The 25,609-nt window shown below is 41.9% G+C and overlaps 1 protein-coding gene across 1 annotated transcript in view; it reads right to left on the bottom strand.

The window, feature by feature from the left end:
- Nucleotides 1–25,609, bottom strand: part of SCGN (secretagogin, EF-hand calcium binding protein) — a 109,752-nt gene that overhangs the window by 16,849 nt on the left and 67,294 nt on the right. Inside the window, exons 6-9 of the mRNA XM_082259262.1 lie at nucleotides 22,869–22,946; nucleotides 18,612–18,667; nucleotides 18,067–18,112; nucleotides 2,545–2,604 (exon numbers count right to left, since the gene is read on the bottom strand). Coding sequence (XP_082115388.1) covers nucleotides 2,545–2,604; nucleotides 18,067–18,112; nucleotides 18,612–18,667; nucleotides 22,869–22,946 — 240 coding nt within the window. The remainder of the gene's footprint in view (nucleotides 1–2,544; nucleotides 2,605–18,066; nucleotides 18,113–18,611; nucleotides 18,668–22,868; nucleotides 22,947–25,609) is intronic.

The raw sequence follows: 25,609 nt of genomic DNA, 5'->3' as shown, positions 1-25,609 counted from the left end.
TCTAGTTTTAGTGAGTGGCCACGTGTCTTATTGTATTCCCTTTCTCTGAATAGTTTGTTCCTTATGCTATATATCCTATATTCTTCATATCTACTAGTAGTATCCTGTAAGGGCCTGTGGTTACCAACATTAGGCCTTTACTAGTAGCCACTTGGGGACACCATGCACAAGTATGTGATCTTATTTTGCTCTGTTGTAAAAAAGCTTGATGATGTCATTACATTGTGACTAAGAAGTGCTGTGAGAGTGGCTGACAACACTGAGGGAGTCAGAATCAGGCTCTGGATGGGTTTTTGTGCTTGTGCACAGGTCCTATGTACCTTTTTAATGTGAGTGTATCTTTTATATTTGTTCTGTAAATAAACATTTTAAACGAAGATCACTATTGGGTTTCATTTCATTTTTAGAGAATATATCTTTGCCCATCTATGGAGTGGAGGAGACAGAGTGGTGTTATTACTACCATCTTTTAAAAGGAAGGGGTGCTAATAGTGCCTAATGTGCAGTGGAGGAGACAAGATGGTGCTATTACATACTCTATAACCCATTAAAGGGGAAAGGTGCCGTATGGTCCTATGGTAACCAGGTCCCACTGCTTAGGGTGAGAGTCCATCCTATTTATAGATTGGGAAAGGAACACAAGGGGGAGATTTACTAAAACTGGAGCATACAAAATCTGGTGCAGTTCTGCATAGAAACCAATCAGCTTCCAGGTTTTACTGTCAAAGCTTCATTGAACAAGCTGAACTTAGAAGCTGATTGGCTACCATGCACAACTGCACCAGATTCTGAGTGCTCCAGTTTTAGTAAATCTCCCCCATGGTCTTGGTGTGCGTCAATATTTTCCATGCAGGATTCACATGGGACAGCATATCAAGATCGAGCACTGAAGAGAATTTTCATTTATTATTGTGTTGTGATTGCACTGATGTATGTTTTTCACTAAGGTGATTATTTGTTTATTGGTTTATTGAGTACATATTATGTTTTCAACAATATTAAGCTTAAACTTAAAAGCGGAGTTCCGGGCACAGATGTCATTTTTCAATAAGCATACCCCCGGGACAGTCAGGGCTAGCACATTCCACAATGGCTAGCCTCTGATCTGTCCCGGTTCGCACTTACCTTTTAGAAGAAATACTTACTTATAAAATTTCTTCCACAGCGTTTCCATCTCTCTTGTGGGCAGCTGAAGCCGGCGCGGTCTTCTTCCGCGTCTTCTTCTCCCAGAATGCGCCGCACCGGCCCCTCTCGTCACTTCCGGTGCGGCGCCGCATTCCTAAACAGCTTCTGGGCATGCCCAGAAGCTGTTTAGCAGGGGAATGCGGCGTCGCCCGGAAATGACGTGCGGGGCCGGTGCCGTCGCATTGATTCCTGGGAGCTATGACGTTCAGCTCCCAGGAATCATCGCGAGGCAGGAAGTGACGGGGTGAGCCGCGGCTCCGAGGGAGGAAGTACCCTGAGGTGAGTATTTACGATCTACAATTACAAGGTGAGTTTAAAAAAAAAAAAAACCTAACTATCCAATTCCTTTTCAGGTTATCCAGAACTAGCGGACGGGCACAAAAAAAAAACATTGATTTTGTGCCCGGAACTCCGCTTTAAGCTTAGTACACATGGCAAAATGTAAGCCGGCATTGGCTGGTTCAATGGAAACCGGCCTAAATTCGGCCCTGTGTGTACTGCAACCGATCAGACAGAAGCCAGCCATTCCGCCAGCTTCTGTCAATGGGGCATGACCAAAAAGGCCTGCCGGGGAAGCACAGTCGGGGAGATCGCTGTACTAACATCGCATAGTTAGTACAACGGCTCCTCCTGGGCTGTCAGGACCTGATAGGGTTGCTGGGTAGAACGAAAAAAAAAATACTAGTGTATACTAGGCTTTAATATTTGTTTGTTTGTTTAGTTAATAGAGCAGTATAGTTTGGTCAAGGACCCACCCTGCCTACTTACTGGACCACAATGTAACCACAAAACATGGATGAGGCTTTGCCGGGTTTTCCCCTACTGTTGTCAAATGAATAGTGTTATGGTAGTCATACACATAACGATCTGATCGAACGTTTCATAACAGGATCTGACTATTTGATCAAATCTTAGAATTATCATAAAGACGCAGACCCTGCCATCGATTGATTTTGAGCAACACCAAAGAATTTAATCGAAAATGCTCTGATGAGTCTTGATTGAGAGTCTGATCATAGGAAAGTAGGTAGATTGTTAGGTGTATGGTGAATTTAATGATCGTTTGGATCTTTTGATCCTATTTTTCTTTTGGATTCTATATAAATATGTTCCCTGTATGGACACAATTAGATGAGCAGCTTTCCAGTCTGTATTGCTATGCAGATGAATACAGAAAGCTAAACTAAAGACATACGGTATTTAGGTACTCATATTAGCTGTATTTCAAAATGCATGCAAATGCTTAAACTATTACATACATTTCTTTGTTTTACATTTGCCTGGTGTTTCGGATTAACCACAAGTCTATAACTTTATATTTATATTTCATCCATACACCGTTTTAGTGTTAAAACTTACTACATCATAGTGCGCAAAAATAGTTTCAAAGTCCCTTTTTCTTTCATCTTGACTGCTTGCCTAAGAAAGAAAAAACAGCTGTTAGACATCTGAGTTTGAATGATATTGTGCTTCTGTTTGTTCAAGCTTATTGGTTGATTGTGTGTAAAGCATACAGCCATGGCCAAAAGTTTTGAGAATGACACAAATATGGCAATTTGTATCTACTCCAGAATGTTATGAAGAGTGATCAGATGAATTGCAATTAATTGCAAAGTCTCTCTTTGCCATGAAAATTAACTTAATCCCACAAAAGACATTTTCACTGCATTTGTGAAGAAGGCTTTAGGGTGCCCAGGAAAGTCCAGCAAGCACCAGGACCGTCTCCTACAGTTCATTCAGCTGCAGGATCGGGGCACCACCAGTGCAGAGCTTGCTCAGGAATGGCAGCAGGCAGGTGTGAGTGCATCTGCATGCACAGTGAGGAGAACACTTTTGGAGGATTGCCTGGTGTCAAGAAGGGCAGCAAAAAAAACACTTCTCTCCAGGAAAAACATCAGGAACAGACTAATATTCTGAAAAAAAAGTGCAGGAATTGGACTGTGGAGGACTAGGGTACAGTCATTTTCTCTGGTGAATCCGCTCTCTGATTGTTTGGGAAATCCGGAAAAAACCTTCTCCGGAGAACCCCGGTTTGTTAAAGGATATCCTCTTCTGCTCTCCTGTGTTTGACCTTGGCTTTCCTATACCACCTTGTCTGCTCTGTTATCCTCCTGGCTCCAAACTCAGGCTTGAACTGACTTCCATTGTCTCAGCACAACCACAGACCTGCCACGTCTCACAGGCGCCACCTGTCTGCACCCTCGTCGTACATCAGAAACCCTTCCTCTGCAAATTGCATCACAGGCGACCTACTTTGAGCCCAACTTCCCCTGTTCTCACTTTCAGGGGAGTCTGGAACTTATCCGCAAGGGAAGCCCTCTGTTTATTGGCCTCCGGCACCGGGTACGTGATAGTATCAATCAGCCACTATGTCTGAGGCTGAGAGAGGTGCTGCGGCGATGGAGGCTCTCTGTCAGCAGAAGATGAACGCACTTTCACAAGCCGTCAAGGATTTGCAAGGAGAGAACTTTCAGGAACCAGGAACACAGTACAAGCTGAAGATCAATCAGCAATTTCAATCACTGACAAACTTCCTTATAAAGGCCCATGTGAAGTGCTGGCTGAGACACTGGGTGCTAGAGCCCTTCTTCTGCCATTGGTGTCCTGACAGATGCTGGGTCCTAGAGACCTTATTTTACCACTAGAGCCCTGACACTTTGCATAAACTTAATGTAATTGTCAATAAAAGTCACTTATGAACTGCTTGTAATTATACTTCAGTATACCATAGTAACAACTGACCAAAAGATCTAAAAACATTGAAGCAGCAGACTTTGTGAAAATTAATATTTGTATCATTCTTAAATCTTTTTGCCACGGCTGTAGACTTGCGTATGCAAATGAAAGGCCTTGTACACATGCCTTCTATTTATTGCTGCACAAACAATTTTATGTATAAAATCTTCTTTCCACGTCAACTTTTTCATGCTTCATGGTAACCTGTGCTGCTTTCAATATCTGTAGCCCTTTAACAAATTCACCTCTATCCATTATCTTTTTATCACTAACTCCTTCAACTCCTTCAACCTACTTGCTGTTACTGAAACATGACTTCAAGAATTTGACTCTGCCTCTCCTACTGCCCACTCCCATGGTTACCTCCTCTGGATCCACTTTCCCAGACCCAGTGGATGTAAAGGAGGTAAAACTGGAATCCTTCAATCTCCACATAGCACTTTTCATGTTCTTCACTTACCTTCTGCTCTGTTCCTCCCCTCATTTGAGGCTCACTATTTTCTCCAGTTTCTTTGAGAATAATTGCTGTGATCTATAGGCTTCCTGGACTGGTCTCAAGGTTCCTTGATGACTTCTCTGCCTGACTATCGAACTTTCTCTCTTCTGAATTTCCCACGGTCATTCCCCTTGACTTCAACATCCCACTAACCTCCTCTCATGGCAACTCTTTTGACCTTGTATTCTCCTACCTATGTACTTGTTGCAACCTCTCCAACAATCCTTTTCCCCTTTCTGATCACTACCTTATTAGCTTCACTTTCTCTTTTATCTCCTTTACCTTCAACCACTTAACAATTACTCGTAGAAACCTTTGCCACTTTAACCCTTCTCTATTGTGCAACAGACTACCTCTATGACAAAATCTCTCCCCTGCCCTGCCCCAACTTAGCCACTTCTGTCTACAAAAGTTCACTGTCGCCCTCCCTAGACACATTTGCTCCACCTCAATACACACAAAATCAGGCCCTCACCAGTAAAACCTTGGCAAACAGATGACACTAGAAGTCTCAAAAAACATAGCCACTCTCTTGAGTATCTGTGGTTTAAGACTAAAGCCCCGTACACACGCACAGATCGTCGTCATACAAATGTTCGTCTTTTCTCCCCGGGATGTCGGTGTCTGTTGAAAAGTGCAAAGACAGCACAAGGACAGCACAAGAATTTTGTCCGCAGACTTCAGCTGACTGCAGAAGTGATGTCATGTAATGGTTAACTTTCCCTGTGTTTTTTATTTTCCGAGCATGCCCAGTCTTGCAAATCTGCGGTCTGTCGGCTGATTTCTGTACTGACAGGCGAACAATCGTCCGTTCTGGTGTCCGCAGACAAAAATTTTCATGTTTGCAAGAAAGACTCTTGTCCGCGGATTGTGCGTAGACAGTTGTCGGAGGCACCATACTAACACGCGTACAATCGGCAGATCTTTCGTCCGCCGACGTTTGTATGACGACGATCTGTGCGTGTGTACGGGGCTTAAAGCCCCGTACACACACACAGCTCGTCGTCATACAAATGTTCGTCTTTTCTCCCCGGGATGTCGGTGTCTGTTGAAAAGTGCAAAGACAGCACAAGGACAGCACAAGAATTTTGTCCGCAGACTTCAGCTGACTGCAGAAGTGATGTCATGTAATGGTTAACTTTCCCTGTGTTTTTTATTTTCTGAGCATGCCCAGTCTTGCAAATCTGCGGTCTGTCGGCTGATTTCTGTACTGACAGGCGAACAATCGTCCGTTCTGGTGTCTGCAGACAAAAATTTTCATGTTTGCAAGAAAGACTCTTGTCCGCGGATTGTGTGCAGACATCTGTCGGAGGCACCATACTAACACGCATACAATCGGCAGATCTTTCGTCCGCCGACGTTTGTATGACGACGATCTGCGTGTGTGTACGGGGCTTTAGTCTAAACCACAGATACTTAAGACTAACAAGCAAGACATCATCCAGTATAAATATGCCCTCCAAAAATATAATTCCTTCCTCTGTGATGGCAAATAGACCCTTTTCACTGATTTCATTACCACCCTCGCATGCAGTCCATATCAAATAATTTCTACCTTTGAGTGTCCTTCACTTCCTCCACCCACCAATGCATTCACTGTCCAGGAGATTGCAAATCACTTCAAAACTAAGATTGATACTAATTGTGATCCACTGTACAGATATCTCCCCCACCTAAAATTTAGCCCCAATTCACATTGGAGTGATTTGTCATGCGATTTAACAGGTCACATCGTATGACAAGTTTTATCCTATTGCTGGCAATGGCAGTGTTCAAATCAATGCGATGCCGACTTTGCGGTGCCGCATTGATTTGAAAAAGTAGTACATGCACTAGTTTAGGCGATTTCAGGTGTGACTTCAATAGACCTCTGTGCATAAAGTTGCACCCAAAGTCGCACTGAGATTCGGCATTGAAATCGTGCGATTTCAGGTGAAGTCCCACAATTTCTAAGCCGCAGTCAATGTGAACGGAGGCTAAATGTCCCACTGCAAACTTAAACCTAAAAGATCTATAGACTTGTGCTTTTAACTACTTCTGCTATATAGTCAGCTGAGGGTCTGAACAAGGACTTGTCCAACTGTTTACTTGGACTCAGTTCTACTACTTTCAGATTACTAAGCAGTCTGCTGTAACTGGCTTGTACCTGAGGAGCTTTGCCCTGCTACTACTACTGAGGGACTTTTCTCACTACTGAAACTACTTTGTGCTACTTTCAAGGAGAATTCTGCTACCTGCTATCAGCAAGGACTTCACCAGGGCTTAACCGGGAGATAAGTTAGATGTCCTCAATTGTGAATAGTTCTATTTCTTGGAGTATCCCACTAAATCCCCTTCCCTATCCAAGTTCTCCAAAAATAAAACAACAAAAACAAAACCCTGAACTGGTAATTTAAGACAACAAGCAGAAGTGTGTGTGTACCTGACTGTGTAATTCTACCTTGTGACTGTGTGATTCTACCTTGTGCCTGGCAAAAAGGGACAAGACCTGAGCAACATATTAGCGGCTCCTTCGAGATAATAGATTATTAGTACTGATTTAAAACTTAAGCCCCGTACACACGTACCGATTGTCGGCCGTAAATATTCGGCCGACGACCGATCGGCCAATTGTAGGCTTGTTAATATGATGCTTCCGACAGCCGACAGCGCATTTTCGGCCGAACAGAATCTGTCGTGCAGGCATTCAAATTTTTGTTGGCCAACACCAGAACGGCCGATTGTTCGCCAGTCAGTACAGATTTCGGCCGACAGACAGCAGATTAGCAAGACTGGGCATGCTCAGAAAAGAAAAAAGACAAGGAAAGTTAACCACATGACATCACTTCTGCAGTCAGCTGTTGTTGGCCGACAAAATTCTTGTGCAGTCTTTTGCAGTTTTCAACAGACACGACAGCCCTGGACAAAAGACGGCCAATCGTTCGGCCGACGATCAGTACGTGTGTACGGGGCTTTAGCAAAGATAATTTCTTAATCATACATTAAAGGACACAGGATCGTTAGATTTAACCATGGGTTATCCACAGGGGTGTTTTCTAAATGCAGTTGCCCTGTGTGCAATAACATAAGTTAGGCCCCTCTGTGGGCCTACAGCAAGGGAGAACTATGCCCCACTACAGTCAAGTACACATGTGCATTTTTTTTTAAATCCTCATACCAAAAACAATTTTAGTAATAAAGTGGCATGTAAAGCATGCTGTCCCAAATGGAAGAGGCCAGATTGCACTTATAGTGGGAGAGTCTTAAAGGGACATGGTTAAATAACAGGCAGTCTACCAGACACATACAACACTCAGCAAAACTATCAAAAAAATTGAAATGTTTCCATTAAATAATGCTTTTCAGGCTCAATCTTTACATCAGGAGCCCTCCCTTACATCAAAGTCTCCCTTTGCATCAGAGAACCCTGTTACATCAGAGTCTCCCCTTACATCAAAGTTGCCTCTTGAATTGAAAACTGCCCTTACATCATAGTCCCCTCCTACATCATAGTCCCCCCTTACATCAGAATTTCCTTTTACATCATAGTCCCCCTTAAATAGGAGCTCCCCCCTACATAAGAGCCACCCTTAGAAATCTCCCTTGCTTAGGAGTTCACCATCCAACCTTACATCTGAGTCCCCTGTTACACAGGAGTCTGCTGTCCCTTACTTACATAGGGGTCCGTATTACATTGGAGTCCCCTCTTTACATTAGAGTCACCTTCCTACATAGATGCCCACTATCCCCCACTTACATCAGCATTCCTTCCTTACATTGAAATCCCCTTGTAAACATCGCAGTCCCCAATTGCATCAGAGTCCCCTCCTTATATAGATGTCCTCCCCTTACTTGGGAGTCGACTGTCCTCTTACATTGGCGTCCCCCCTTACATAGCAGTCCCTCCTTATCTAGGAGTCTACTGTTCCCCCTTACATCAGAGTCCCTACTTACATAGGAGTCCATTGTCCCCCATTCATATCAGAGTTCCTCCCTTGCATAGGAGTCCCCCCTTACTTAGGAGTCCCTTGTACCCCCTTATATTGGTGTCCCCCCCTTACATAGGAGTCCCTTGTATCCCACTTTCATCAAGTCACTCCCTTACATATAAGCCCCCCCCTTCCATAGTAGTCCACTGCCCCCTACTTACATCAGAGTTCCCCCTTACATAGAAGTCCACTATCCCCCACTTACATCAACTCACTCCTTTACATAGGATTCCCCCCTTTCATAGTAGTCCACTGTCTTCACTTACATAAGAGTCCCCACCTTATCTTACAGCGCAGTAGCTGAGCAGTAGCCAGGAAGTAGAGCAGTTCTTCTCAGGGCAAGTTCATTCCTGCTCAAAAAAGTGGGGAAGCATGTCATTGGTTGCAAGGATTCTGGCAGTTCCAGCAACCAATGACTGCATTGCCTGCTGACGGGAATCCTCAATGTGAGCTATGTGTGAAAGCAGAGTGGGCCCCATCTCTTTTGGGGATTGCACACATTGAGGATACACCACTGGTTATGCTGCAACTGTGAGGAGATTGGAGATTAGTACAAGGTTGTAAGGACAGTCAGTATAACTCCCCTTACTGACAACATGCATACGTTTTTGTCTGTGTACTTAGGAGAAGGAATGTCTTCTCTCTGCTCTGAGAGAACAAACAAATATCTTTTAGTTACCTTTTAGTTACCTTTTCTTAAGAACTTTTCTATCAAGATTCTTAGTTGCTCCATAGCCAACACTCTATCAGTGCACCGCGGCGCTTCATTCATTCTATCACATGTCCACCTCATATTGGCTACGACACATTGATTTTGGCACAATTACACTTTTTAAATATGTAATTTTCACATTGTATGAGCTATGACACATGTATTGAGTTATCATCATCCCCTGCAAAGGTCACAACGAGGGCGAAGTGTCCCCTTTTTCTCCTTTCTCCCCCTGGTCTATCCAGCTACTTCTGGCTCAACACAAAGCCTGGAGGTCCTGCCAGACAACTGCCTACCAGCGACATAGTCTCAGACGGATAGTAATTTCCACTGCTCTAAATTGGTCTTAGAGCAATCCTTGTTGTTTTCTCATCGATCTACTGTTTGCAAAGTGGCCTATATGTGAACTAGTTACAAAAGGCCTTTAAAGTATAATTACACTTTTGTTGAGAAGAAAGCAATCCCCTCTGGGTGAATAATGCCAGTTGTAAAGATTTTAACAAACTTTGTAGCAGATTCCTACCTTTTTCTGCTCTGACAAAATAGCTGCCTGTTTCATCATGTTCCCTACAGACGGAATCTGAGTCTGGTTCATTATAATCACCTGATACACTTTCAGTGTTCTGAGGAGAAAGGATGCAGTGCTGACATCCCTCTAGAAGTGTTCAAAGCATCTAACCAAAACTGAAATTTTTCTTGCAGAGGGTGCCTAAAATTTGACTTGGATATTAGTGCAGATTTCTGGGAAAACCGTTGACCTAATCATACAAGCAGGAAATTGCATTTTTGGGGGGTCCATACACTAATGATGTATAGGGTGCCTCCAAGTTGCATTATTGCATTGAATTTTACAGACGAATAAAGCAGCTGCAGTTTGAAAGGGAAAGGTATATGTAAATAACATTAAATTACAATGTCTGCTTGTCTAGCATTTGTATGTGCTATATTTTTATTTGCTGTATTCCGACGTTTCAAGGTAAAAACCTCTTCTTCAGGGATTTTCGTGGAAATAGTTTTTCTGCTAAAATCCACTAAAATCCCTGAAGAAGAGGTTTTTACCTTGAAACGTCGGATCTTGCATGGAATAGTTGGTTGAGTGTTATGTACATCTTTTTATAAACATCAGTTTTGCCAATTTTACCGTTTTTCATCATATACTGTTGTATATTAATTTTCTATATTTTTGTTTAATAAAATTTATAGATACTTATCATTATTACTTTTTCAATTGTATATTTTTGTTTTGAGTGGCCTTAAAAGTCCCACCCCAAGGGGATTCTCCAAATATGCTTCTCATATTGGGATGTGGCACTCATATCTAGGAACACAGCGGGAACACACCTACACACGGTATTTTGTTTTTTGTCTTTTTTGGATTGGCAGAGCTTCCTACTGCTCTGATGCAGCTTCTCTATGCTGGGATAATGCCCATTGGTGCATCCGCCCCATACTGGAAAAAATGGCATTTAACCTCTTCCTTCAGGTTCCTTAAAATGTGCACGGAATCCACCTGGTCACTCATTACTTCCTCCATCTGGGAAACTATCTTGCCTCTCTGGAACTTGTAGAACGCCTACTTGAAAGCCCACATTTTTCTGATGCTTCTATACCTCCTGAATTTTGTGGTGGGGGCTGTTTCTTGGGCCAGTCCACTGAACTATGAGTTTTGCAAAGGCGCTTGTCCCTGTTCTTTCTCTGCTTCAACAGTGTGATATTGGATAACCTTCTTCTAAAGAGATAGTCACTTCAGACTTTGTCAGCCGAAGTTTATCAGGCTGTGCAGACCCTACTGAGATTCATAAATATCTTAAATCTCCAGAACTATTGTAAGTTCTTGAACTGTTTTATTGCTTGGAGTGTCTAAGCCTGATCCTAGTCTTGGCTCTGTACAAGGTTTTTTGCTTCCTCTGGATAAGATTCAGACTCTCCACTCCCATGTTCAGACTCTCCTGGAGCCAACCAGGCCTATTTTTTTCCATAAGAGTCTCTTCAAGGCAGCCCCATTTACTCATTTTCATTCTAGTCCTTTGTCACTCACTATTCTGGCAGTGTAGGAGGAGGGGGAAACAATCTCTGGGTCATTCCATTGATCTGTCTGGCAGGACCTTGCTTGCCTGGAATTTGGTGCTGGACTTTGAAAAATTCTACCTCAAAATGATTTGGTATGTGCTCTCAACGTACTTATCAACAGCATCAAAATTTAAACAGCCAGTTATTAATGTCTGGACCATGGAGAATTGTCTTCACTCTGAGATGTTTAGGACCTCTGTCTGTCTGTAGGGGACACCAGGTGTGGACTTTCTAGTTTCCAGGTTTAACTGTTAACTGAGCAAGTTTGTCTCCAGATCCAAGGATCCCCTATCCTTTGCAGTGGATGCTCTGGGGACACTGTGGGATCAGTTCAACCTGATCTTTCACCTTTCATCCTCTGATACTTGACTACTCCACATGATTGGGTCATTCTTTTTACTCTGAACTGGCTCAAGAGGACATGGTGCTTATACCTCATTTGGCTCTTGTGGGGACACTCCAATTGCCCAGTGCCCACCCAGATTGTCTGGAGCTTCTGCCCATTGGGCTGGTTTCTCTCTCACGTGCCTGACAAAGAAGTGCTCATGGCCAGGGCCGGCATTGCGCAGACTCGGAAATGCATTGCCACCCCCCCTGGTGACGTCATATGCACATGCTGCGGTCCACGCCGCAGGCAAGCTTCATCCCCCCTGCTCAGCTTTCCACCTGAGGACTTCCACCTGGCCTCCTCCATGCAGTAGCGGATGCTGGCGATCCACTTTGTGGACATCCAGCGTTGACATCCCGGACTCCCCTTCCTGATGAGCTTGTTTTACTTTACTCAACGTGAAATGCCCCTTGTATCTTATTGCGCTTAATGAACCTGTATACTATCTTCCCTTAGAGGTGCCTTTTCTGCTCTCTTCTGGTTTCTCACATTGCTTTTCGGTTGTTGGCTTGGCTACTGAAGCTCAAGTCCAAAGGGACAGAGGGCTATCAAATTCAGTCTTCCCTTCACTCTCAAAGCTAGGGAAAAGGACTTCTTGCATAGTCTACTATTGCTCTTGGTAGAGTATTTTGCTTGGTGCTAGACATGCATTCCTTCCTACAATGTACTCTGTGGAATGAATCCTGTCCTCTTCAGTATTGTCTTTATCAGTATTGGGCCTTGAAGACCATCAAGGGTGAAATATTGGTGTCAACTGTGCCTTTCAGAGATGGCTTACCCCTCAATCTTTTGTTGTGGCCTTCATACAGGGTGCTGCTCACATTGTTCCCCTGTATTTTTATGTTTTTTTAGATCACCCCTAAATTATTAAGCATCATCTCTGTCTATCCTTACTCACAAAGTAGTCTTCCCTTTGCCATGCTTTCTGTGAGGCGAGTTCCAAGTTGATGACCTTCACGGGTAAAGAACATTTTATTTTTCTTCACTAGGACAAGGTTGCTTTGAAGCCAAAGTTTCTTTTTTTTTTTTTACTAATGTGTTTTTAGTCCTTTATCTTGACCAGGACATTGTTCTGCCTTCTCTCATCCGAACATCCTATGGAGATTTCTCCTCATAGTCTGGATGTAATGCACATTGTTTAAGTTAATCTTTAAGCTACTTTTCCTTTTTTCAGTCTTACTTTGTTGTCCCACAAAGAACAACCTGCTTCTCGCCCAGTTTTTAATTCAAGAGCCCATCATTTGTAGATGCTATAGCTTTCACGCAAACCAATTAATATACGCTTATTGGGACATTTTTTTTACACAGCAGAATACATTTTGGTCTAAATTTATGAAGAAATACATTTTTAATTTTTTTTATTAGATATGTTTAATAGCAGAAAGTAAAACATATTGGGTTTTGTTTTTTTTTTTTCAATATTTTTGGTCTTTTTTTATTTATATAGTAAAAAATAAAAAATCCAGTTGTGATCAAATACCACCAAAAGAAAGCTCTATTTGTGTGAAAAAATATATACAAACTTCATTATGATACAGCATTGCATGACTGAGCAGTTTCCAGTTAAAGCAGCGCAATGCCAAAAAATGGCCTAGTCATGAAGGGGATAAAACCTTCCAGAGCAAGGGGTAAATAAACTGTTTAAATATGTTTTGTCTTTAGGAAATACTTTTTTTTCAGGAAAGACTGCAGATAACATATTGATTGACTTTTACAAACAACATTTTCCTTTCAGTGTAAACATTACTGTTTTTTAGAGAGGACCTTATGTAGGTCACCAGGCTGTAAAATGTATAAAGCTTTACTGTAGCACATACTGTCCAGTTCATTTAACACAAGTGAACAGTAAAGGCAATTGTGTATTAGGCCTCCCATGTCATATTGGAAATCTAGAGTTGTAGTTTTTCCCTGGAACTAAACACATTTTTGGCCAGATGCATTAAATATCAAAAAGCAAACCATCAAGCAAAATTACATGTACATTGATTTGTGAGAATTAACCAGCATTTGCTTGTTACTTTTATTTTTTTTGTTTGTGTGCAATGTACAAAGCTGTGGTACAGTGGCGGCTGGTGCTCACAATTTTTGGGGGGGCGCAAACAGAAAAATGTAATAGGCATTGCTTTGCGGCAAAAAATGCTGTAAAAAAATGCGTGACTTTGAGGTCGCAAAAGTGTGAAAGGGGCCTTCAGTAATTAAGGTATAGTGTGCCCCCTTTCAATGCAGAGAGACCAGCGTGCCCCCTTTCAATGCAGAGAGACCAGCGTGACCCCTTTCAATGCACAGTGACCAGCGTGCCCCCTTTCAAAGCACAGTGACCAGCGTGCCCCATTTCAATGCACAGTGACCAGCGTGTCCCATTTCAATGCACAGTGACCAGCGTGCCCCCTTTCAATGCACAGTGACCAGCGTGCCCCCTTTCAATGCAGTGACCAGTGTACATGCCCCCTTCAATACAGTGACCAGCGTACATGCCCCCTTCAATGCAGTGACCAGCGTACATGCCCCCTTCAATGCAGAGATCAGCGTACATGCCCCCAATGCAGAGACCAGCATACATGCCCCCTTCAATGCGGTGACCAGCATACCATTCCCCCAATGCAGTGACCAGCATACATGCCCCCAATGCAGTGACCGGCATACATGCCCCCAATGCAGAGATCAGCGTGCGTGCCCCCTTCAATGCAGTGACCAGCATACATGCCCCCAATGCAGAGACCAGCATACATGCCCCCTTCAATGCAGTGACCAGCATACCATTCCCCCAATGCAGAGATCAGCGTACATGCCCCCAATGCAGTGACCAGCATACATGCCCCCAATGCAGTGACCAGCATACATGCCCCCAATGCAGAGATCAGCGTGCGTGCCCCCTTCAATGCAGTGACAAGCATACATGCCCCCAATGCAGAGATCAGCGTGCGTGCCCCCAATGTAGTGACCAGCATACATTCCCCCAATGTAGTGACCAGCATACATGCCCCCAATGCATAGATCAGCGTGCGTGCCCCCAATGTAGTGACCAGCATAAATTCCCCCAATGCATAGATCAGCGTGCGTGCCCCCAATGTAGTGACCAGCATACATGTCCCAATGCAGAGATCAGCATGCGTGCCTCCTTACTTACCTGGAGCAGCAGCGGTGGTGGGCGGCTTCTCCTCAGTCCCCGTGACCGGCGGCGCGTCTCCTCCAGTCCTTCCGCTCCCGCCTCCTCCTCGGCCAATGGCATGGGGTTTGCCTTGCGGCCAATCAGGAAGCGCGTATCGGAAGCGCTTCCTGATTGGCCAGGAGGAGGATCGGTGTGATAATAGCGAATTTTCATTCGCTATTGTCACACAATGGGTGGGCTCGGGACGCACTGCTCTGCGCCCCGGGTCCACCCTTTGCATCGCCCTTTTAGAGCCTCTGGCTCTAATCAGGTGATGGCAAAAAAAAAAAAAAAATCCCCATTGAACTCCATGCGTCCGGCGCCCTTAGTACACCGGCCGCCACTGCTGTGGTAGTTGTGCAAATGAGGCAAAATCAGATGTTCTTAGGGTATATTTTTTTCTTATCAAATGTTCTTTGGCCATTTCTCCTAGGTTTAAATGTCCCTAGGCTATATTTTCTTCTTATTAAATACTCTTAGGCTATTTTCTCTTAGGATCAAATGATCATGTTGCATCCATTACTGCTTTATTCCACAGAGAAAGCCATAGGAATACTTGCATAATATTGTAGCACTGCCCCCTAGGTAGCTGCTGAGTGTGGATTCCCTTGGGTTACCCATAGAAACAGTCTGTAAAACTTATCACTTTAAGACTTGGCTCAGACAATGAACAGTCCAGGGGATTTGGTTTTATATATTTTACTTTAGAACTTGGATAGGAGAAGGGATGAGTGGGATACTCCAACTTGAACAATGCACAACTTCTGAGGACAACTGACTGTAGTGTGTGCGGCAAGGCCACTGCTTCACCTTCCCACTGAAGTGAAGTGAAAGATATGTTCCTGAATAAATTCCTCTTCAGGGTCCTAACCTGGCACCCCCTTTCTCACTTCCAGTGCATGCTAGCCCTTGTCCACTGACTCTTCACTGGAGTGGTCCTCTTCCTATGCAGACCCCTGGCTAGCTTCTCTGTATTTATGGACACTGTTTTTCCCTGGGTTGCTCTGCCTTCAGCTCCACTCATCAGTATCCTGGACCTCCTGGCTCAGCATTACGCACTTGGTCCACTAGGCCTACCGCCTGTGACCACCTTCCTTGCTGACAGAAGGAGAGACAGCCGTCACCCTCCTCCTGGGACTTGGCTTCCCGCCTAAAGACACCCTGTCACATGTGCCCCCGACTTTTGTGACCTATCCCAGAATGAACCACTGTTGTGCCAACCCACTGGAACAGCCACAAAAGCCTGTGTCACTGGCTGGGTTACCTCCCCTGTCCAACAGGCTCTCCCATTGGATACAGTGGAGACACTCCCTCAGCCCAGATGAATCACACTCTGGATACATGCAACAGGCAGAACTAACAATCAGGCTCCCCTGATAAGCAGATAGAGCTGCTAAGCTTTTACCAACCTAGCACCTACCTAGGAGGGTTCCCATCAGTTTACACATTCTGATTACTTTTGCTTTGACAACATTGGAACAAACACAATTCGTCAAATGAATGTTACAATTGCCCTTCGAAAGATAACTTAAATGTCGGAAAAAAACATTTTGCACATTATGTAAACATTTTCAGAGTATCATTCGTGACCTTTGTGCGATTACTGATGCATTCACACAGCAAATTTTCTATAAACAGCCCCTTTAGTGTATTGTTATGTTTTTGTCTTTATACTGTATCTTTGAAAGAGTTGCTGTTGTCTTTTCTATTCTTGATTTAATATTTTGCCGTATTGTTTTTTGTTTTTTATACACAGCTATCATAGCACCATTTTTCATAACTGTCTACGACTACCTCTTCAAGAAAATTTTCAGTCAAACATAATTTTTATGCATTCTTTTTAATTTTCCTCCTAAATGATCCCAAAAGTCAGAGTAAAAATGATTGCATAGTTTTTGGAAGGGATAGAGCAGTTTGGAAAGGTGCAAGAAGATGGGACAATTACCATTAAATAAATAAATGCAATAATGTCTATTTTTCTTTGCTGCAGGCACATTGATGGCTTTTAGGTGCCTTGGTCGAGTCTGAACATTTTGTGTGTTGATGTATCTTTAGGAAGGATGGCGGGCACTTTTTAAACCCGTTTCTTCCTATTGATTGAACCACCATTAATATTCTAAAACACAGTTTAAATGTACCTTGTGTTATAATGAACATTTTTTTTAGAATCGTATAGTTTCAGGCGAATATTGGTCACTGAAGTCTTTTGTAAAATGGACTACAAGCACACTGTCAAACATGAAGTTCCAACAACACCTAGGTGGTAAATTCCCTTTTCACCCACGATTCACACATTTTCAATTAGAAAAAAGGTGTGAATCTTGGGTAAAATTTATCTGAATATTGAGTAAAACAATGATAAACAGACCCCCTAGTCTTTTTTCCGTGCACACATCTATCCATCCATCCATCCACCCCCACCCTTCTCTTTTTTTTTTTTACTATATGCTGCAGATACATCACCTATCATTTTCCTTTTCATACTAGGTCCTTTATATTTATAACTACAACGTAAAATCACATATGAAAAAATACAGACATGGCTACATTTTTATGACTGTAGACCAGATGCAGTTTCATGAATGTGTCTACATCATTTATGCAGTTGAAAAATATAGTGATGGCTATACAAATAATTTCCTTGTTTCATGATATACACTCACATCTGTTACTAGCCATAAACATAGGAAAAAGTATTCTTAGCAGCTGGTATTGCGGAAACTGGTTATGTAGTTGGCAAATAGAAGCCATTGAATGGCATAAGGATTAAAGTGATACTGAAGCCTCATAGATTTTGTTACCTAAAATTAAAGAAGAGGTTTAAATTTACCTGCTTTGCGCAAATATATTGGGGTCCCCTGTCAATGATGTCCCCTCCTCCTCTCTTGGGCGTGCTCCCATAGTAAGCTAAGTGCTATGGGGGCACACATGCAGACTCATTTCCAATCCAGGCTGTGTGCGTTCATAGACATATATAACGCAGCTCGACCCCACGCTCTGCTCCCTCCTCACTGGATTTGAATGACAGCAGCAGGAGCCAATGGCTCTCGCTGCTATCAATCTGTCCTCTGAAAACATGGAGAAAGGCCAGTGCTGCTGCAGGAGGACCCAGTGCTGGATCGAGAGGGGACTTAGGTAAATATCCAGGGAGAGGGGCAACAAACAGCAAGGTGAAGGGTTTTTTTTACCATAATGCAGGTAATATATTAAGGGGAAAAAAACCTTTTGACTTTAGAACCACTTTAAATGCTTGGAATTGACATGCCTGAATTAATTTAAAATCTGTCAATAGATTAATATAATGAGTTTGATAATTTACTGTCACATACACCAGTAAAATGTTATTGGCTCTGTTGTACTTACATCCATTTTAAACTGGAGAAGAAAATTTTCTTGAAGTGCTAAAATCCTTGAGATAAAACATAAATAAACAATCAAATTAAATAAATTGAAAAATAAATAAATAAATAAATAAAACATCTTTGAAATAGCCTAGTAAAATACTAAATCACAATTTATTTACGTGCACATTTTGAATAGTCTGTACAGCAAATGGTTTGTTAATATTTTATTTGATATGAAGCATATTGAAATGCATTTATAAATGACAAATTTATAAATGACAGATCTAAATAGGTTTTTATAGTAGCACAGTTAAAGGCCACAGACAGCCAGTAATAGCTTTTCTAACCACTTACCACCCATTGAGTCAAAAGAAATATGAATAAGCAAGGTTATGGCATGCAGAAAAAAATGTTAAGGTTAATTTTACTGCTTTTTCTGTGATTGTATTAATGCTTATCCATGCTTTATTTTAATTGCTGTGTAAGATTGCACTGTGAGATGAGATATTTAGAGTACCATTAACAGATTGGGACTGTTAATGTTGGGTACATTGAAATACTTACTTTGCTAAGTCATTTAGATCCAAACGACCATCTTTATTCTTATCAAAGAGATTCATCTAAAAGGCACAAATGATACAGTCAGTACAGTAAAAATGATAAATAAAAGTTGATGGTATATCCATCTTAAGAAGTGCCTCACTGTTTATTACCAAGTAAATATCTACGCTCTGACCCCCTACATCCAGCTGTGATTTCTTTTACTAAACGAGATCTGCTGTCCACTGTATGTGCATTTTGTTCTTTTTAAAGGCTCTTGATACCCCCACTACAACCTAAGACTGTTGTAAGCCTCCTCAAGTATAACTAATTGCAAAATGAGTTAATTTTTTATGAATAAATCAAGGAAATACTGACATGAATACTTAAAGCGGAAGTCCAGCCTGATACCCTAAATTCTCCCCTGCAATCATGAATGTGAGCAGAGTTTAGCCTTATGTGTCAAAATGAAAAAAAAAAAACAGTTTTTCTCCCTTTATTTTGCAGTTTTCAGTGCTGTCACATGAGTTCAATTACTCTTCCTTCTGAGTCCAAGAGTAGCAAGTGGTTGTGGTTACTGAAAGCTAGTGACATCACTTCCAGAGAGGGACACTGCTCCTTTATAGCCAGTGGGCATATACAGAATGGGAGGAGCTGATCATAGGTTCCCGCCCAGTGTTATCTCATCGGTAAGAATCCATTGTACATCCTAATTCATGAGAAAATTAAGAAATAAAAAAAGATCCATTCACACAGAACACAGGGGGAGGTGCACATATACAGTAAAGCTGTACTGGGCTTTCAATGAAGACTACCATAGGAGAAGGAAGCTGGACACAGGGGAAGGGGGAGGGGAGACTGTGAGTGGAGCTGGAAATGCTTTGGGTTCTCTGCTCACAGTCTACAAAGATCATAGTACAGGCAACCACACTAAGTCTACATTTCCACTAGTGCAACTTTGGACACACATAGTCGCATTACAAGTCACAGCCCATTGATTTCAATGGCACCCGTTCCTATCTATGCGACTTTGAAAAGGTACCTGCACTACTTTGATGCAACTTTTGATGTGACTTTGATTCAGAGAGTGTAAAGTTGGATCAAAGTCACACTCTAAATTTCAATAGTGGAAACGTAGACTAAAGTGCCGTTTCCACTAGTGTGACTTGTGTAAAGTTGAGTCAAGGCTGCACTCAAAGTCACACTCTAAAGTCACACCCTAGCCTTGTGGCTACGTTTCCACTAGTGCGGCTCTTAAAGCGGAGTTCCACCCAAAAGTAGAACTTCCGCTTATATGCTTCCTCCCCCCCCTCTGGTGCCACATTTGGCACCTTTTAGGGGGGAATGGGTACCTGTTTTTGACAGCTACCCTTCCCCACATCCGGGAGACAGTGCAGCAGCACTGTCCCTCGGAAGTTCGGCCCCCTCCTTCTTCCTTCCAATTAGATTGCCACTGTAATCCAAATAGTCTTGCCAACTGCCTTCACAAACAAAATAATCTACTCCTCTCCCAACACCTCCATTGGGTAATAATTTCTAATGCTCCCAATCCCTGTACCTGTACATTTTAGCAAAGGAACATCTGGTCAATGTTCTGAAAGCCAGCAGCTAAATTCACGGCATAACAGTTATGGATGTTTTTTTATCTCAAATCCCAAAATTCCCTTTGCTGCTCTGGGAACTTGAGCTATTCAGTCACCTTAGTAACTTTAATATTAACACCATCAAATTAAGATGCTTGGATATTTGCCTACCTCCCCACAAATGTTCCATACTGCCAGACACATGATACACACCCATCCATTGAGTGCCATATTTAAATACATTGGAGGGCATATCTCAGCAAATAGCTAAGTTATTTGAACTTGTAGCATCTGTAAAACACTGATTGACCTTCTGGTCCAGCTGAAAGCCCTCCTGGCATGGTAGAATATCCTACTAGATCAGTGGTTCTCAACTCCTGTCCTCGGGACGCACTAACACGCCACGTTTGCAAGATAACTGAAATACATCACAGGTGATATCATTTGCCGCTTAGTGATTGCAGTAGTCTGCATCTCCCCAAGGTAATTATTAAAATCTGGCCTGTTAGTGAGTCCTGAGCACAGGAGTTGAAATGAGAACCACTGTACTTGATGGACATACTGTCATATTTTACTTGTTTCAGACCCTACCTATTAGGGTCCCCCACTATTTCTTTCACACCTTGTGCTTATCTTTACTTGACCCTCAGCCCACTTATATCTGGTCTAAATGTGAATGATATGGTGGGGCTGCCTCATCTTGTCATATACCATTTTAAATACCATAGTTATACCTTTCTGCAGGAAGCAGCTCTTTTCATAAAGATTTTAGCAAATAATTAAATATGCAAAATTCCTTTAAATAGCATGATTGGGGGATGCCTTAAACCCACGGTTTGTGTGGGTAAACAGACCATATCTGGCCATTATTTTGCCAGGTCCGTGAATTAAGGACATGTGATCTCAAGGTCCATGAATTGAGAACGTGAGTTTGGTGAAAACTCTACATAGCTGAAAATGCAAACCTCTCCCTCTTTACAACATAGAAACTTCCATGTTCATCCCAGCTCTTTTGGTTCACTGTCATGAGAACTGATGCCCTTTGAGGAAGAGTTAAACATAAATAATAGTGAACGCCCACATATTATTACTCAACTCTACAAAAAGGAGAAGGGTCATGCTTTCCTAAAATGACCCTCTTATGCTAGAGACTAGGAGAGGGCACTGGGGCATTCTATCTCAGATTCAAACTAGGAAAATTCGTTTTTCCTGTTGACCTTTAAATTTATCATAGTCAGCCAAGCACTAAAGAGAAATGATAAGATATTGACCAAGCAGTACTGATGCCGCTGCACAAAATATTTCCCTCAGTTTTTGGATGCTGTTGGAGATGCAGAGATACAGAGGGCACCATACTCCACATCTGGCGAACCTGCCTTCACATTCAACCCTTCTGGTGTTCCATCTTTTAACTATGCAACCAAATCATGCAATGCCCAGAGACTCAAAACATAACCCTACTTTTCATCCCATTCATCCCAGGATTTCTGAAGGCATTAAAAAAGGTTCTCCTCTCTGCAGGGAGACCTCTGATCTCAAGACTTTGCAGAACAACAACCATTCCACATCTTACAGTATAAGTTCATGAACTCAATCTCATCATGAAAATCGAAGAATTAACAACCCATTTACATGATCGGAACCCAGCCTTTAATGTGACATGGAGCACCTGGATTACATTTTCCAACTGTGCCCATTTTCAATCCTTTTTATAACATAACATTCATTAACATCATAATAACACACATGCTTATAGGTTCTCCCCAGTTGAACCCCTACCCCTTCCTCTCTTTTCCCTCTTTTGTTTTCTCCCTGCCCCCCATCTATGTGGGGCAGCAAAGAAAGAATGCTCCTCAAACATATTAAGCTCTTTGATCGCTCCCTGCCTTATTTTGTAGCACGTGGTCTCCCCATTTCCCGTGCATCTCTTGACACACCATAGCCATCTCCATTGCAGTTTGTAACTTTATACATTTTGTATTGAATCTACCTCAAATGTTTTGATGTTTTTGAAGAGGTGAGTCTGTCTCACATCCCTGTGCACTTATATATATATATTTATGTTGATAATGCTGTTGCTCCTTCGAGACAAAAGAAGTAATTTTATACACTTGGGTATTACTAATGCATCCATTGGTAACTTTGGGTTGTTCTTCACAAAATGAAATCAGACTTCAATGTAAGTTCTAGGTTTTCTTTAACAGTGGTGCTTATAAGAATAAAAAGGTTTTAAAAAAAAAAAAAAAATGATAAAAAAATAAATAAAATTATACAGGTACATATACTTGTAGCAGCCTCCAAAAGCCTGCTGTTACGTCAGCATGACAGGCTGCTCTGATAGATTAAGCTCCAAGATTTCAGGTTTCAGGGTAGTGTCAAAGCTTGCTGCCAATCTCTCACTTCTAAGACTGATACTGTCTCATCACTATGCAGGCAAGCTCTGGCACAACCAAAACTTTGCCGGTCAGGACAGGCAGGCAGAACTGTTGGCTTTTGGAGACCGCATTGAGTACATACAGGCACCTAGGTGCATGTATTTTATACCCACATTTTTTTTAATTTGCAACCAACTAGAAAGGCAGACAAATATGGTAATTTTGCAAGCCTTGTCTGTGAGTGGTTTCACTTTGACCATACACAAATATAAACAATAAAGAAATAAACTATATGTCTACAAAGCTGTACATTTTTCACTTACCATGGTATCAGTGTACTCATCCAGTTTATCAGGAGTTATACGTTTTTTGTGTTGTGAAAAAAGATCCTGTAGGAAATTCTATGGTAAAAAGAATTTGAATTTATTTGTTTGTATTCTAGGTTTCAATACATTTCAAAATGTTAACTTGCATATCACAAATGGTGCAAATTTTATATTTTCCTATGGAATGTAAGAACATAGCTTAGCTTTTAAAATGGTAGTAAAGCCCTATTTTTTACTTGTATCTACAGGTAAGCATAAAATAAGGCCTACCTGTAGGCACAGTAAATATCTTCTAAACATGCACCGTTTAGGAGATATTTATTATAGTAGCAGCTGGTGACGTCACAGGCACATGTACACTGCGGTACACTGTGACTACCATGAGCATGCAGTCAAACAGTGGAAGCCAGGGAACCTGAAAGGAAGACTGGGTGAAAATGGAAGCCCTGTCAGTGGTGACAGTGCGCCGCTCTAGTGCTTTGTTCTATGGCAAGTCTTTCATAATGTGCTAGTATGCCATGCATATATTATTTTGCAGGGGAAATTTTTGGGGGGATTTTTTTTTTTTTTTTGCCATTTACTACCGCTTTGATCTAGGGTATTGAACAGGTTGTAAAAAGCACACTTTGATCATAATAAGCTGTACCCTCTTTCAAATATTCTGTAATTTAACAGGCTACTATAGATATGTAAAGTTAAAGGAGTTGTAAAGGCAGGAAGGTTTTTTATCTTATACATTAAGATAAAATAACCTGCTATGTGTAGCAGTCTCCCCAGCACCCCCTCATACTTACCTGAGCCCCATCTCTGTCCAGTGATGTCAACGAGTCCCTTGGCTGTCCGGGACTCTCCCTCCTGATTGGCTGAGATTCAGTGGCGGCGCCATTGGCTCCCGCCGGTGTCAATCAAAGTCAGTGAGCCAATCAGGAGAGAGAGGGTATGGGGACGGAGCCGAACAGCAGCTCCATGTCCGGCTCGGGTGCCCCCATAGCAAGCTGCTTGCTGTGGGGGGCACTCAATAGGAGGGAGGGGCTAGGAGCAGGAACAAGGGACCTGAGAAGAGGAGGATCCAGGCTGCCCTGTGCAAAACCAAGTGCACAGAGGAGGTGAGTATAATATGTTTGTTATTTGAAACAAAAAAAAAACAAGACTTTACATTTATTTTAAAGTGGATTAAGTGGATTGAGTTACCTATGTAGTAATACATACTGGTTAATGTTCCTGATGCTCCTAGAACTGAAGAAGCTACTTGGATGAGTTGTGACTTGTGAAACATTTCCAAAATGACAGAACAAGTTCAGTTGAATGTAACTAACTATTAATAGCTATACAATATACTACAATATACTCTTTAAATGCCTGGATGTGTATCATACATGATTTAGGTGTATAATAAATACTTCTCTTGGTACAACAACACAGCTATTTAATATTTTGTTCATTCATTGTACTATGGAATATGCCAGAAGCAAACATTTTAACAATGACAGGTGTTTTGTCAGCATTGCCAAAAAATGGGACAAACTTCTTAAAGCACCAATGCTAAAAAGCACCAGGTTCTTTGGCACTCACAATGTCCAAGAGGGAGTGCTCCTTTTTTTGTTTGGTGAAGTCTATGTACAAAGAAAGGTAAGTTGTTATCAATCATCTTTTTTTTGGCGGGATCTTTGGATCTAGTATCTGTTTATCCTGCATCCAAGCATAAACCAAATATTTTTTTAAAGGCATACCTGGAGTGGTAGAGGAAATAAAGACTACCAGTTGATTATACTTGTTATAAATTAAGAACGTTAAATTGGTGATTAAGTTGGGAAGGCTAACACCTTTGCACCTATTGTGAGTAGGCAAGGGTGCCAACATTCCATGCTGGGCATTGGGGGTTTCCAGATTGCTCAATGCTCATCAGCATGACAAATCCATGCTCTTTTAAAGCACCCTTTGATGGGGAAATGTGCTGCAAAGTTACCTTTATTATTGCCGTAACTAAAAAAATGAACTTGTTTGCTCACAAAGAAAGTTTCTAGACATTGTTTAGTAAGGCTGTCCATCAAAAAGATAGACCTCTTTTGATGAACAGGAGGAACAGAATGTATCATTAGGAACTTAAGTTGCTAATTTCATATAAGGGTTCTTTTTACTTCCGGGCCCCCAAGGAGCTTCACAATGTATGAAACAAAACGTCCAGACACTTGCTATAGGTGCCTATAGTATATGGCAGTCTGTGGTTTAGTACATTTATATTTGAGTTTTCCATTGATACAAAGGAAGGAAACCATCAGTATCAGTTTACAACACCAAAAGTTCTTATAAAAAGAAGTACAGGAAAAAATAATAAACAGCCACTGTCAATACAGTAATCAGGCTCATTACAGATATTAGCATTCCCTGACCATTCAGATCCAGACTAACATCCCGCTCGTCAGATTACTTTCAGGGAACAGAGCTTTCTGCATGACAGGGAATGCAAAAACTAGTTATCAAACATTAAGAACTAATAAGATAAATCATAGATTAGTACTTTGAAAAGCACAACTATCTTAAGTCACAAATATTGTTTAACATTGTTGAAACTTACTAGGGTAATGGGAAATAAGAGAGAGAGAGAAAGAAATGAGAAGAAGTAAGATCATCATGATAGGTAAGGAGGTCTCCTCCCAGGTCCCATCAGTCGGAAGAATATATTTAATCCAGGGGTCCCAGGTCAAAATGTTTGTATTGTTGTTCTGGAGAATACATAG

This window comes from Pelophylax lessonae (assembly GCF_965119305.1).
Source record: "Pelophylax lessonae genome assembly, chromosome: 5".
NCBI lineage: Eukaryota > Metazoa > Chordata > Amphibia > Anura > Ranidae > Pelophylax > Pelophylax lessonae.
Note: the sequence above shows the minus strand (reverse complement) of the source record. Positions and strands in the feature narration are given on the sequence as shown.